The sequence below is a fragment of the Podarcis gaigeae genome (assembly GCF_964106915.1).
Source record: "Podarcis gaigeae genome assembly, chromosome: 8".
NCBI classification, from domain to species: domain Eukaryota; kingdom Metazoa; phylum Chordata; class Lepidosauria; order Squamata; family Lacertidae; genus Podarcis; species Podarcis gaigeae.
The window spans coordinates 54,118,768-54,131,665 of NC_139684.1; the positions used below are offsets into that span (position 1 = coordinate 54,118,768).

The 12,898-nt window shown below is 46.5% G+C and overlaps 1 protein-coding gene across 1 annotated transcript in view; it reads left to right on the forward strand.

The window, feature by feature from the left end:
- The window catches only part of PEPD (peptidase D), a 136,453-nt gene that overhangs the window by 111,892 nt on the left and 11,663 nt on the right, over window positions 1–12,898 (forward strand). Inside the window, exon 12 of the mRNA XM_083751468.1 lies at window positions 10,058–10,206. Coding sequence (XP_083607594.1) covers window positions 10,058–10,206 — 149 coding nt within the window. The remainder of the gene's footprint in view (window positions 1–10,057; window positions 10,207–12,898) is intronic.

Genomic DNA, 12,898 nt, shown 5'->3' on the forward strand with positions numbered 1-12,898 from the left:
TAGTTGCTTTGCTTGTAAGGCTAGTTTGTTAGTCCAGAAAGCTGTATCTCCCAGCAGTAATCATGTCATTTGCACATCTGCACCCGTAAAGCTGTAACAAAGTTAGTGTCTGCTGAATATACCTTGTTTGGAATTTTGCTAAACCTTTTTGTTGTATGGCTCAGGGGAGCCCTCTGTCGGAAAACCCCAAGAAGTGCTGGCTTGCCACACAGTCTCGGCGTAATGTAAAGCCACGCTTCCCTGGAAAAGTCCAAGGGGGAGAATTGTGTGCTGGCTGTCCAAATGAACGTTCCCCAGTTGTCATCGAGATCACCCACTGCATATTTCTGGGACGTAGTACTCGGGTCTCAGCCTTTCTGCCCTCCCCAGAAATCATTTCTCTCTCTTGCACTGTCATAAGTGGGACATGCTGTGCCCGTTGCAAAAATTTTGTCCCTGTGGTTTTTCAGTTTCCATGCACAGATCTTCTAAGAGCCTAGCAAAAAAAAAAAAAAAAAAAAAGGCGATGGGTGGGAGAACTACTTCAATACAAAAGGAGTCACGTAGGAGCCTTGTACTCTTTCTGATCCTCTTTGAACATCGCGTTCCTCAGGCATGCTACATAGATGCACCTGGCGCCGTTGTAAGAACCCCCGAAGCAAAATCTTGTTGCTTTTTGAAATATGAGTTGCAGAGCTCCTTGTTTGCGTGGGGGGTTTTTTGGGGTCTTCCTTTCTAAAAGAGACTGCCCCCATATATCTCGGGTTGCAGTATGCCGGAGGAATCTGTAAGGTTGAGTTTGATCCTTCTGTTCCCTCTCACCAGTGCGCAGGCTGTATTTCTGAATAGAGTCACAAGATAGATCTCTTTCCTCCAGCACAAATGCCACCCACCTGCTCTGCTCTATAAGGCTCCCCAGCACCATATATTCCTCCAAAACGAACTCTCCACAACTCTGAGAGAAGAAGGTGTGGCAGCTCTCTCTGCCTGATTCCACCAAAGCAATCTAGTGGCCAGGGAAGGTGGGGATGCAGCTGTAGGCCAGGTAATTCAAGGGACCAGCCAGTTTCACTGAGTCCTAGGAAGCACTAGCGGGAGGAGAGAGAGGGAGTAAACAATTTCACTAACCACAGATGAAATAAGGGCTTCTTTCTCTCTCTCCCTCCCCCCCACCCCACCCTCTTTTTTTTTTTTGCACAGTGCAAAATGCAGAGTGAGATGAAAAGCTGGATTGCCCAAAGGGAAGGAGAGCTGCTTCTTTGCCTTTTTTATCAGATGTTGTTCATTCTTTTGATAAATACCTTGTAGATAAAATCCAACATTGTGTTAGCTAAACTTGGCAGGTTTTCTAGCCCCAAGCAGATAATCTTGAAACAATAATAACTGTATATACAGGCATACCTTAGAGATATAACAGGTTCGGTTCCAGACCCCTGCAAGAAAGCTAATATACCAATAAAGCGAGTTGCACATTTTATTTTTATTTTGCTTTCCTAGTGTGTATAAAAGTATAAAAGTTAGGTCTACACTATACAGGGGCAGGAGGGGGAAATCCCAGCTCCAGCCCATGCCAGCTCCACTCCTGTGGTCAGAAAGGAATGTGAGTGGCGGCAGGGCTGGAAGTGGCTGGGCTGCCTGTGGCTGCACTCAGGTCCTCATAAAGAGCAATACACCACATTTCCCCACTTAATGGACATGAGTGTTTCGCTGGGCATAGTTACTCCACCATAGATCATCAGTGGTCATGTGAATGTTGATTACTCAAAGGGTTTTACGGTGATCATATTCTGGCCAGTGGGTGTCACTTGGGAATAGGATCCCTCTGCAGTCAAATTCATTTGCCACTTGCTAAACTCCAGAAGGCTTTTTAATAACCATAGAATCTTTCCCTTTTCAAAAGTGGTTGCTTCTGTTGCCAAGGAAATGTCCTTTTGGTCCAGTGTTTCGGGCGTGGTCACACATGGTGACATATTACTGGCAGATCTTGAGACATGCACACCATACGTTCAGGGGAACGGTTTGAAAACATTTGGTGCTAGGATCTGTTTGTCCAGATGGTGGCAACGTTGCATTAAAAAGTGAGAATGTCATTTTCGTCGTTTAATAGGATCTTAGGTGTTGTCTCCCACCTCCCGCAAAACTGCCTCAGATGATGTTCAGACATTGTATATGAAGCATCAGTTAGGTATATTTGCTCATGTTAAAAGCCTGTTTTAAAAGGCGTAGTTCTGGTTTATATCATTGCACTCACTGCTTGGTTTTGCATTTGTCTGGGAGATGTTGGAGGTTTCTCTTGCTTCCAAGCAGCCTTGCAAAATAATAATAATAATAATAATAATAATAATAATAATAATAACAATAATAGAAAGATCACCTCACCCCTTATAGACCCAGTTGATCACAGCCCTCTGCAGGCACCATCTTATTGGGAGGTCCATTCTGCACAATGTAGGAATCAAGCCTTTGTTGTGGTGGCCCAACTCTCTTCAATTCCTTCCCCGTGAATATTAGACAGGCACCCTCTCTGTTGCCTTTCCAGCTTCCTCTTTCAACAATCCTTTTAAGTTGAGATCTTTATCCCAGTTTGCATACATTTTTATTGTTTTATCACTTCTTGTTTGCCACCCTGGGCTCTTTTGAAGGGACGATCAGGATATAAATGAATAAATAAATAAAATTAAATAACATACATACATATTTTTTTACTCCCAACTTTCTGTTGCAAAAGACATCAGAGGCAGCTAATAGTAACCGTAGTTGTGATACAAAGCAGTTAGCTTTCAATTACATAAAAAGATACCTGTAGATTCTGGTCGTATTGATTAAAATTTCCCTGCCTGTGGATTTTTCAGGCTTGCGAAATTTCAAATTGATAAGGAAAAACATAAAAATGTGCTCAATAAACTGGATAAAAATCTGATTTTCTGCTTGTACCAGATTAGCCTCATTCCATTAGGAATTTAAGCTCTTCTTACCTCAAGCAAAGGTTACATATTTAAAGTGCAACGGTTTCCATTTTAATATCTCATACTCCCATTTATAAAATATCCTTTCAGTCTTTATTTTCCTGTCAAGCCGTTTTTGTTACGCGGCTCAGAGGATCTTGCAAACTGATTGTGCAGAACACTTTAAAATTAATAAAATGGTTCATTAAATGGTTTGCTAAAACTGAAAAATTATATGTATATTCAGGGCTTTTTAAATGGGAGGGCTTCTCTTCTTCATCTGCTCACCCTCTGCTGCCACCCAGCCACACCAATTGCCTCTGGAGCACACCTTCAGGCCACATGCCACCGTGCCATGACCATGGGGGTGCCAGAATTCACCAAAGAGGTGGCGAAACTCAATTCCAGTGAGTTCCAGCCGGGGGGGGGGGGGCTGAGTCCATGCAGTCTGTTAGATTGTCGTCAAAAAGAGAGGAAACTTTTAAATCATGGGTAGGCAAACTAAGGCCCAGGGGCCAGATCCGACCCAGTCGCCTTCTAAATCTGGCCCGTAGGCGGTCCAGGAATCAGTGTGATTTTACATGAGTAGAATGTGTCCTTTTATTTAAAATGCATCTCTGGGTTATTTGTGGGGCATAGGAATTCGTTCATATTTTTTTTCCAAAATATAGTCCGGGGCCCCCACAAGGTCTGAGGGACAGCGGACTGGCCACCTGCTGAAAAAGTTTGCTGACCTCTGTTTTAAATTCTTGCCTTGGTTGGTTTGCAAAGACGAAAGCTAGATAAGCCTGTCCCAGCCAGCACGGTCCATGGTCAGGAATGATGGGAGCTGTAGTCCAACAAGGTCTGGAGGGTACCACGTATGCGACAGGATAAAAGAATGTTCCTCCCATGAGCCTTTGGTTGTCTTCCTTTTGAATACAAATGGTAGTGTGCTGTTGTTACACAGACACCCTACCTTTTTCTCCAAGGAGCTCAAGGGGGTGTACATAGTTCCTCCCCCCTGCTTATTTAACTCCTCCCCCCAACAACCCTGTGAGGTAGGTTAGGCTGAGAGGCACCCAGTGAGCATCATGGCGGAGTGGGGGATTTGAACCCTAGTCTCTCCCAGGTTCTAGTACAGTACTCTAATCACTACACCATGCTGATGACTCTCTTGGCTGGAATAGTTCCATTCAGGTGCACAGAATACATGACCTGGCACACTATAGAGAATGAGATAGAAATTAAGCCCCCCACATGTTCGCTCAAATGCCTGAAGAGGTGTAGGCAGACACTTGTTTGCATTGGCCACTTGCCATTGCAATTTCAGTTTCAGCACAAACTACAAATATGTATAAACACAACAAAGCAAGAAGAAACTGCAAAACTACATTAAAACACCTACTATTGTAATTTGTGCGCTATGCAGATAAAATTGCCAAACTGAATTAAAATTTATTACAATTTAACATCCAGAGTGTCACTGCGGTCCTTATTTTAATGGCAGCTGCTTATAAAAGTTGCGGTCTTTGCTGTCATTGACGTGTCTTGATCTGCAAAGAGAAAAGGGCTTCGGAGTTCTCTGTATCCATATATGAAAATTCAGTCACTCACGAGAAATTTGCCAAGTCTTTCTAGTTAATAGTGCCATCTTGTGATTGAAAGATGCAGAGACACCTTCCATTAAAAACACACAATTTGTTTCTAAAGTGAATTTCTATCAGTTTCTTTGCTAGCAAAAATAAAATAAACTTATCTCCTTTTCCTCCACCTTTTGAATTTCCATCTGTTTAAAATAGCAAATTTGCTTCAGCAAATTCCTCTCTTCTGTTATCTGTTAATTAGAGGGCCATTTAAAAAACCATTGTAGAATGATATTTGTCTGTTCCCTGAATTGGAAAAAAGCTAATTATCTCATACTTGTAAGATACTATTTAAAGCACCCTTTGCCAACCTGGTGCCCTCCAGATGTTTTGTGTGACACTTCCCAATAACCCTCTGCAGCCCGATGTAGTCCAAAACATCTGGAGGGCACCAGCCTGGCAAAGGGCTGATCTAAAGGCATTTAAATCAAAACAGCCATTGACTTAGGTCGCTTGAGTAGATAGCAGTGAGATACTGTCTGTTGTACAGCTTCCAGCTGGAAGAAAAACCCTAGACATGCCCCTGGGTTGCAGAGAGAGGGTGCTCCTGGCTGATGTGTGGGTTGCCAGGAAAGTTTTAAGTAGTGCTGCACATGCCCTGCAACTGGAAGAGTGCTTCATTCAGAACATAAAAAGAGCCTGCAGGATCAGGCCCATGGCCCATCTAGTCTAGCATCCTGTTCTCACAGTGGCCAACCAGATGCCTCAATGGGAGACCTGCAAACAAGACCTGATCAGAAAGCACGCTCCCCTCCTGCGGCTTTCAGCAACTGGCCTTCAGAAGCATTGCTACCTCCAATTGTGGAGCCTTCATGGCTATTAGCCATTTTCCTCCAGGAATTTATCCAATCCTCTTTTAGGCCATCCAAGTTGGTGGCCCTCACGGCCTCCTGTGGAAGTGAGTTCCATAGTTTAACAATGCACTGCAGGAAGGAAGTACTTTCTTTTAACTTTCCTGAATTTCCCTACTTCTCAGCTTTGTTGGATTCCCGCTAGTTCTAGTATTATGAGATGGGGGGGGGGGAATAAACCTCTGTCCTATTGACTCTTACTGGCCTTGCTACAGTGGTACCTCGGGTTACAGACGCTTCAGGTTACAGACTCCGCTAACCCAGAAATAGTACCTCGGGTTAAGAACTTTGCTTCAAGATGAGAACAGCGGTGCAGTAGCAGTGGGAGGCCCCATTAGTTAAAGTGGTTCTTCAGGTTAAGAACAGTTTCAGGTTAAAAATGGACCTCCGGAACGAATTAAGTTCTTAACCCGAGGTACCACTGCACTAAAATGTTCTCTACCCGCTTTGTCCATGCCAGGCATAATTTTATAAACTTCTAACGCAGTTCCCTGGGATGCCTCTCGTGTGGATGAAAGGGAAAAGGTAGATTGCCGAGCAAAGATCACGGCTGTCTCCCGAGACCTTGGAGAGGGGCTGTGAGTCAGAGGCGGCCGTACAGCACAGGGTGCTCTGATGGCCTGACTCAGACTTCAGCATTGCATGTCTCCCTGGGCCAGTAAAACAGCTTCCCAGAGCTTTGCCTACTTCCCCGGTATTAAAAATTAACTACCCGTGGCCTTGGAGCAGCAAAAGAATGCAGACGGGGAACAGAATTTTGACTGTGCCTGCAGGGCCTGATTCTGTAAACTAACCAGAGGACAGTCAGAGAGCCCCCAGCCCCAGCCCCCCCCCTCTCTCTCTCTCACACACACACACACACACACACAGACTGTTCTATTTCCATCCCAGTGGTCATTGTAAGAACTACTGCTTAACTTTAGGAACTTTAGGTGCTAGAGTTAGCTTATTTTCTTCTCCCTACCCATCTATTTTTCCTTTTGTGTCATGACTTTTCCCCACTGGGAACAATTTCTGCTGATTAGTAGGGTAAAAGAATACTGCAGCTGTGTGAGTCAGTGCAGTTAGTTGCTTGACATTGGTGACTTGAATGTATGAAATCCAGACAAAAATGTGATATTGTCTCACCTTTCCCCTGGATCTAGTTTTTGGAGTCATAAGAACTAGAAGGTCGTCTAATTCAACCCACTCACAACCCACTGTTACCCATCGCCGTTAAGTGATCACCCACCCCTGTTCAAAACCAAGGAGAGTCTATCAGTTTCCAAGTGAGAACAGCTCTTAGAAGTCCTTCCTAATTTCATTTCTCGTGGTTTAAAAATACTGATTCTGGCCCTACATCTTGGAGAAGCAGATAATAAATTTGTTCCATCAGGGAACATGAGGAAAGGTTGCAAAGTGGCCGGGGAAAAGTTTTCCTTCCTCTTCATAACATGGGAACTCAGGGAACATGAAAGCTGAATGCTAGAAGATTCAGGACAAATAAAGGAAAGCCCTCCCTTCCACAGGAGACTGTGATGGCTACCAGCCTGGGTGGCTTTAAAAGAGGATTACACAGATTCATAGAGGAGGCGGCTTTCAATGGCTGCTAGTCATAATGGCTGCTTAGCAGTGGGAGGCAGCAATGCTTCTGAGTGCCAGCTGCTGCAAACTGAAGGCAGGAAGAGTGCCCTTGTGCTCGGGTCCTGCTTGCCAGTTTCCCAGAGGGCTCTGGTTGGCCACTATAAGAACAGGATGCTGGGCCAGATGGGCTACTGGCCTGATCCAGCAGGCTCTTCTTATGTCCTTATGTTCCTTCATGTTCTGGCACTCTCTCAGGCTTCCAAGTCTCTCACCCTGGGCTCTCTGTCAGAGATGGTGGCAGCTGGAATGCTGTAGGGCCTGACAGTCCAGGCTCAGCCTTGCCTGACCCCACCTGTTCCTCCACATGGTTCACTTGAGGGAGATGCAGATCCTGCTCTGATCAGGACTTTTGCACCAGAGGCTTGGCATCACCAGCTGTGTCTCTGCCAGAGTTCAGTAAGGTGGGTGTGCCTTCTCACTGGAAGGAGCAGGCAGCAAGACAGTCACCTCTGAGAGCAGGAAACCTCTCTACCCCCAGTGGAGTCTGACTGAACTGAAGCAGGTTCAGAACTGTCTCGTGCAGACTCCTCCCATCGCGCGTCCTTTGGCTTTGCAGGCACTTGTAACTACATTGGTATCTCGGGTTAAGAACTTAATTCGTTCTGGAGGTCCGTTCTTAACCTGAAACTGTTCTTAACCTGAGGTACCACTTTAGCTAATGGGGCCTCCCACTGCTGCCGCACTGCTGCTGCGCAATTTCTGTTCTCATCCTGAAGCAAAGTTCTTAACCCGAGGTAATATTTCTGGGTTAGCGGAGTCTGTAACCTGAAGCGTCTGTAACCCGAGGTATCACTGTACTTCCCAGTTCAGGAGTGGCTGATCCTGGGGGGCTGGATGACAGTCAGTGCCCAAGGAGCTAGAACCATAGAAGCACTGAATTGTAATTGGAAGGGACTCAAAGGGACAACTAGTCCAACCCACTCCAGTGCAGGAAACACAGCTGCCTCTGCACATCAGCCAGGCCACTCAGGGGTTGACTGTGAGCTGTTGAAAAGCTGGCTTGTGTTAAAAAGCCAGTACAACTTCCCCAACCAGCAGGAAGTATCCTTAGCTTGTGAGGGCTGCATCCCCCGGCATCTGGGTCGCACTTTGGACCGTCTGTGGGAAAGGTGAGCCATTGCGAGTCCAGTCTTGACATTGCTCCCCAAGGGCCTGGGCCATGTGGATCCTTCCTTAGCTGGCAAAGTTAAGCAACAGCATTGAAGTCGTCCTCTGCGGGCAAGGAGAGCTTGTGCACTGTTTTAAGAAAATGCAATCAGTTGCTCCATGTGCTGTCCGATGCCGGCTGCCTTACTCACTGAGACAAAACGGGAGGCACACTGACCTTTCCTGTACATGTGGTGGGTGTGACGCTATTTACAGTAAAAGTCCATACTCCAAAGGCTGGCTTTTGCCCTGCTTCTTTTAATCACCGCTTGTTTGATCAGCACACTGGGAACGATGTGTCCCCACCTGGTGCTGGGAGTCAGGCACGAGAGACCCAGGGAGGAAGGAGGATGGGCCTGGCCGGTCCTGGGAGTCTTAAGAAATCTGCTTGATACAAGATCACCAGCTGGCCTCATAGAATCATAGAGCCGTAGAGTTGGATGGGATCCCCAAGGGTCATCTATCCCAACCCCCTGCAATGCAAGAATCACAGCTCAAGGATCCCTGGCAGATGGCCATCCAGCCTCTGCTTGGATATAGGCAGTTCACCACCTTCTCAGGGAGTCCATTCCACTGTTGGAACAGCTCTCCTCCTATGAGAGGAGAAGAGAATAAGTCACTGTTCTCATCAGAAGTCACTGGTAGCCCTACTGTTGTTCAAACAAATTTAGCTCCTGAAGTATAATACGAAGGGAACCCTGTTTCCATTTCAGTCTGGATTTCAGAGACTCTAAGCCAGGCATAGGCAAATGCTGGCCCTCCAGATGTTTGGGACTACAATTCCCATCATCCCTGACCACTCGTCCTGTTCGCTAGGGATGATGGGAATTGTAGTCCCAAACATCTGGAGAGCCGGAGTTTGCCTATGCCTGCTTTGAGCTGTCAACAGAGTCCACTTGAGCCATCCCCCCAAAGGCCGGCACACAGTGACTTTAAGATGCCAGATTTGTATCCATTCAGACTGGTCTGTTGGTTGCAGGCGGGCAACTGGTGGTGGCAGATCTTACCTTGGGGGATGAGCAGGCAAATGAGCCTCTGGTGTTGCTGGGGGCCTGTAATAGTGGATATGGTGCATTGCAGGGTCTGCTACGGGAAATATGGGAAACTGTCTTATGCTGAATCCAACAGCTGGTCCATCTAGCTCAGTATTGTCTACACTGACTGGTAGCAACTTTCTGGGATTTCAAACGGGGGTGATTCCCATCTGTTCCCGAAGATGGTGGGAATTGAACCTGTGACCTTCTGCATGTAAAGCAGATTCTCGGCCACTGAGCTGCAATCAGACCTTTCGTGTCATCGGCCCAGCCCTTTGTTTTATGTTGCTGTTAGGAATCAGCTTGTCTGTCTTCCTTCAATTTCTGCAGCGGGTTCCTCCAAGGAGTTCAGGGTGACTGACCAGGCTCCTGCTCCCATTTTGTTCTTACAACCTTCCTGGGAAGTCGCTTAGGCTGAGGGATGAGTAAAACTGGCAGAACTGACGCTATTACAGGTGTCACATAGCCCTCGTTCTGCATTTGCATGAACTTGATTGTTCAGTGTGGCTGCCCCTACACTTTGGAACTCCCTGCCTATTGTTATCAGGCAGGCACCTTCAATGTAACTTTTTGGGGCCTGCTCAAAACATTATTGTGTAGCCAAGCCTTTCTTACTGATAATTTTATAATTATCTTTTTTGCAAACTACTTTGAGGTTTTATTTAACAATCAAGTGATGTAGAAATCTTATTTAAAAAATAAATAATTTTGATGATGGGGCCTAGTACCCGGAGATTAACTTTCAGGTGCTGCTGAGCCTTGAATCCAGGTCTAAGTTGAGCTTAGGGGGGAGGGAGTCTTCCTGTCCTTAATGCCCTTTTCTCCCAGGTGCTAAACTTCTCTCTTCCCTACAGCCTCTTTGACATGGGAGGCGAGTACTATTGCTATGGCTCAGACATCACCTGCACGTTTCCAGCAAATGGGAAGTTCACCCCTGACCAGCGGGCGATCTACGAAGCTGTGCTGAAGTCAAACCGGGCTGTGCTAAGCGCCGTCAAGCCAGGTAAGAAGAAGGGGGGGGGGGAGAGAATACATCGAAAGAACAGAAGGAGCCTCTGTGGAGGTGGCCCTGCCAGAGGCTTCTGTGCGTATGGTGCACCTTAGACTCGCTGGGGGTGATGTTTAGCCCTCGTGGTTTGCAATGGGCTGGCCATGCTTCACACAGTGGCCCCAGATTGAGGAGATGGGCTGCCCCCTTTGTGCCACTGCTAGCAGACAGACTGCATATCCCCTGCCTTCCATTAATCAGGAATCTTTTCACCTCTTCCCTCCACTGCTTAAAATCTGCGGCAGATTTGCTTAGCTCTGCTGGGACTGAATGATACACGGAGTGATGCTGCTTTAAAGAGTCACACCTTCCCCCAAAGAATTCTGGGAGCTGTAGTTTGTTAAGGGTGCTGAGAATTGTTAGGAGACCCTTATTCCCCTCCCCAGATCTACATTTCCAGAATGGTTTAACAGTAATAGAATTGGAGAATTGTAGAGTTGGAAGGGGCCCAAGAGTCCACCACAGGCGTTCTCAAACTCGGTCCCCCAGATGTTTTTTTGGCCTACAACTCCCATGATCCCTAACTAGCAGGACCAGTGATCAGGGATGATGGGAATTGTAGTCTCAAAACAGCTGGAGGGCCGAGGTTGAGGAAGCCTGGTCCACCACCTTCCAAGGCAGTCGGTTCCACTGTCGAATAGCTCTTGCTGTCAGAAAGTTCTTTCTGATGTCTAGTGTGAAACTCCTTTCCTTTAACTTGAATCCATCAATTTGGATCCTGCCCTCTGGAGCAGCAGAGAACAAGCTTGCTCTACCTTCCAGGTGAGAGCCCTTTAGATATTTTAAGATGGCTCTCATGTCTCCTTTCAGTCTTCTCTTTTCCAGGCTAAACATACCTAGCTCCCTCCCTAGCATCAATTGCTCTTCCTAGGGAACTCTGGAGAATAGTACCTCTGGGGAACAGAATAACAACTCCTAACAACTCTCAGCACCTTTTACAAACTACAGCTCCCAGGATTCTTTGGGGGGCGTCCTGACTGTTTAAAGTATTGTAGCACTTTAAATGTCCGGTGTGGATGTGGCATGGAATGGCACCAATAATGACTGTTATTTTAATTTTAAAAAATTAAAAGAGGGCCTTTTTGACATTCCACCTAGAGGTCAGCCTGAGGAACCCTGGTCTGTGGTAAAGGATTCTGAGACATATTTTTACCTCTGCTATTGGAGGCAGTATGCCTCTTGATGCCGGTTGGCGGGAATGGCAAGTTGGGAGAGGATCCTTGCAGTCAGATCCTGCTTGCAGGCTTCCTATAGGGGGCATCTGGTCTGCTTCTATCAGAACAGGATGTTGGACTAGATGGGCTATTCACCTCATCTTATTCCAGATTCCAGGTTACAGGCCAGGCCTGCTGGGGCCTCCTTGTGGCTCTTCAACAAACAGCCTTTACCCCACCTGGTTCTCTCCAGATGTTTTGGAGTACAAATGCTACCAGCCATGCCAGCCACATGGGAGTTGTAGTGATCTTCCAGCTACTCTGCTAGCCTTTATTTATTTTTTTTAATCTGACGAGCAGGATAAAAACGTGTTAAATAAATTAGGAATGAAGTACTTGGTGGAAGGTGGGTTTGTATCTCGTTCTTGCTTTTCCCTACCCATATGTACCATTTTTTAATGAACATTATAATCCCATTCTTCTTGCTTTGCAGTTTCCTATTGTATCAAACCAGATCTCCCGGTAAGAGAGCATTGACACCCCCCTCCCACAGACACACACACTCCGCCCACGTTCCAATTAAAAGCTATTTTGTCTCTCAAACGCCTCCTGAGGAAAGGAGCGAGCGGGGCCAACTTGGCAACAGGTCGCCTCTCCCTATCTCTCCTCCATTTATTTATAGCCTCGTGTGCCCCAAAGTCCCAGCTGAACTGACATGGCACTTGGACACTCGCTGGGCAAAAGGCGGCTGTTGCGCTGATGGATGCTGTTTGCTTCCACAAAGTATGAAAAAATGTGAAAGGGCTTCCAAATATGCTCAGATGTCGTTGCTGTTTTTCCACCCAGCCAGCATTTTATTTATTTTTTAAATTTTTAAATTATGTTACTGGCAACTGCGCATCTAGAGAAACAGATTGTCAAAAAGAGCTTCATGGCCAGGTTTGCGCATGATGCTCAGTGCATCGCCTGGAAGCAATACACTGGATGGGGGCTGGGGGTGGTAGGGAATTCCCACCTTTCCCTCTCCAGCCCCAGTTCCAATTAGAATTGCAATTCCTCCTTCCATGTGCTGATAATAGGACCGGACAAATGTGCTTCTGAATGCTTTTGTGCTCAATTACTGCTTGCTAGTTTCCCATTGAGGCATCCAGTTGGCTGCTGTGAGAACAGGATGCTGGACTAGATGGGCCATTGGCGTGGGGCCCATGCTGAGAGGCCTGGAAGGCCTGGGGTTCCTCATCCCTATCCTGGTGGTTTGTGCTGCATGAATCGGGTCTGTTAGTCTCCTCAACGCTGCTGTTAAGTGGGGTGAGCGGTCTCCAAGTCTTTGGGATGAGATAGCCTCCTCTGTTCACTTTCCTTCAGAGCCCTTTTCTAAAGTGTTTCTTTGTTTATAGCATTTTTTATCTCCCTCTTTCGCAGGAAAAAAACATTTACAAATTGTTTGTGGGAAGGCAGTCCCTGCTCTTGGGCTTACAATATGAAAGACACAG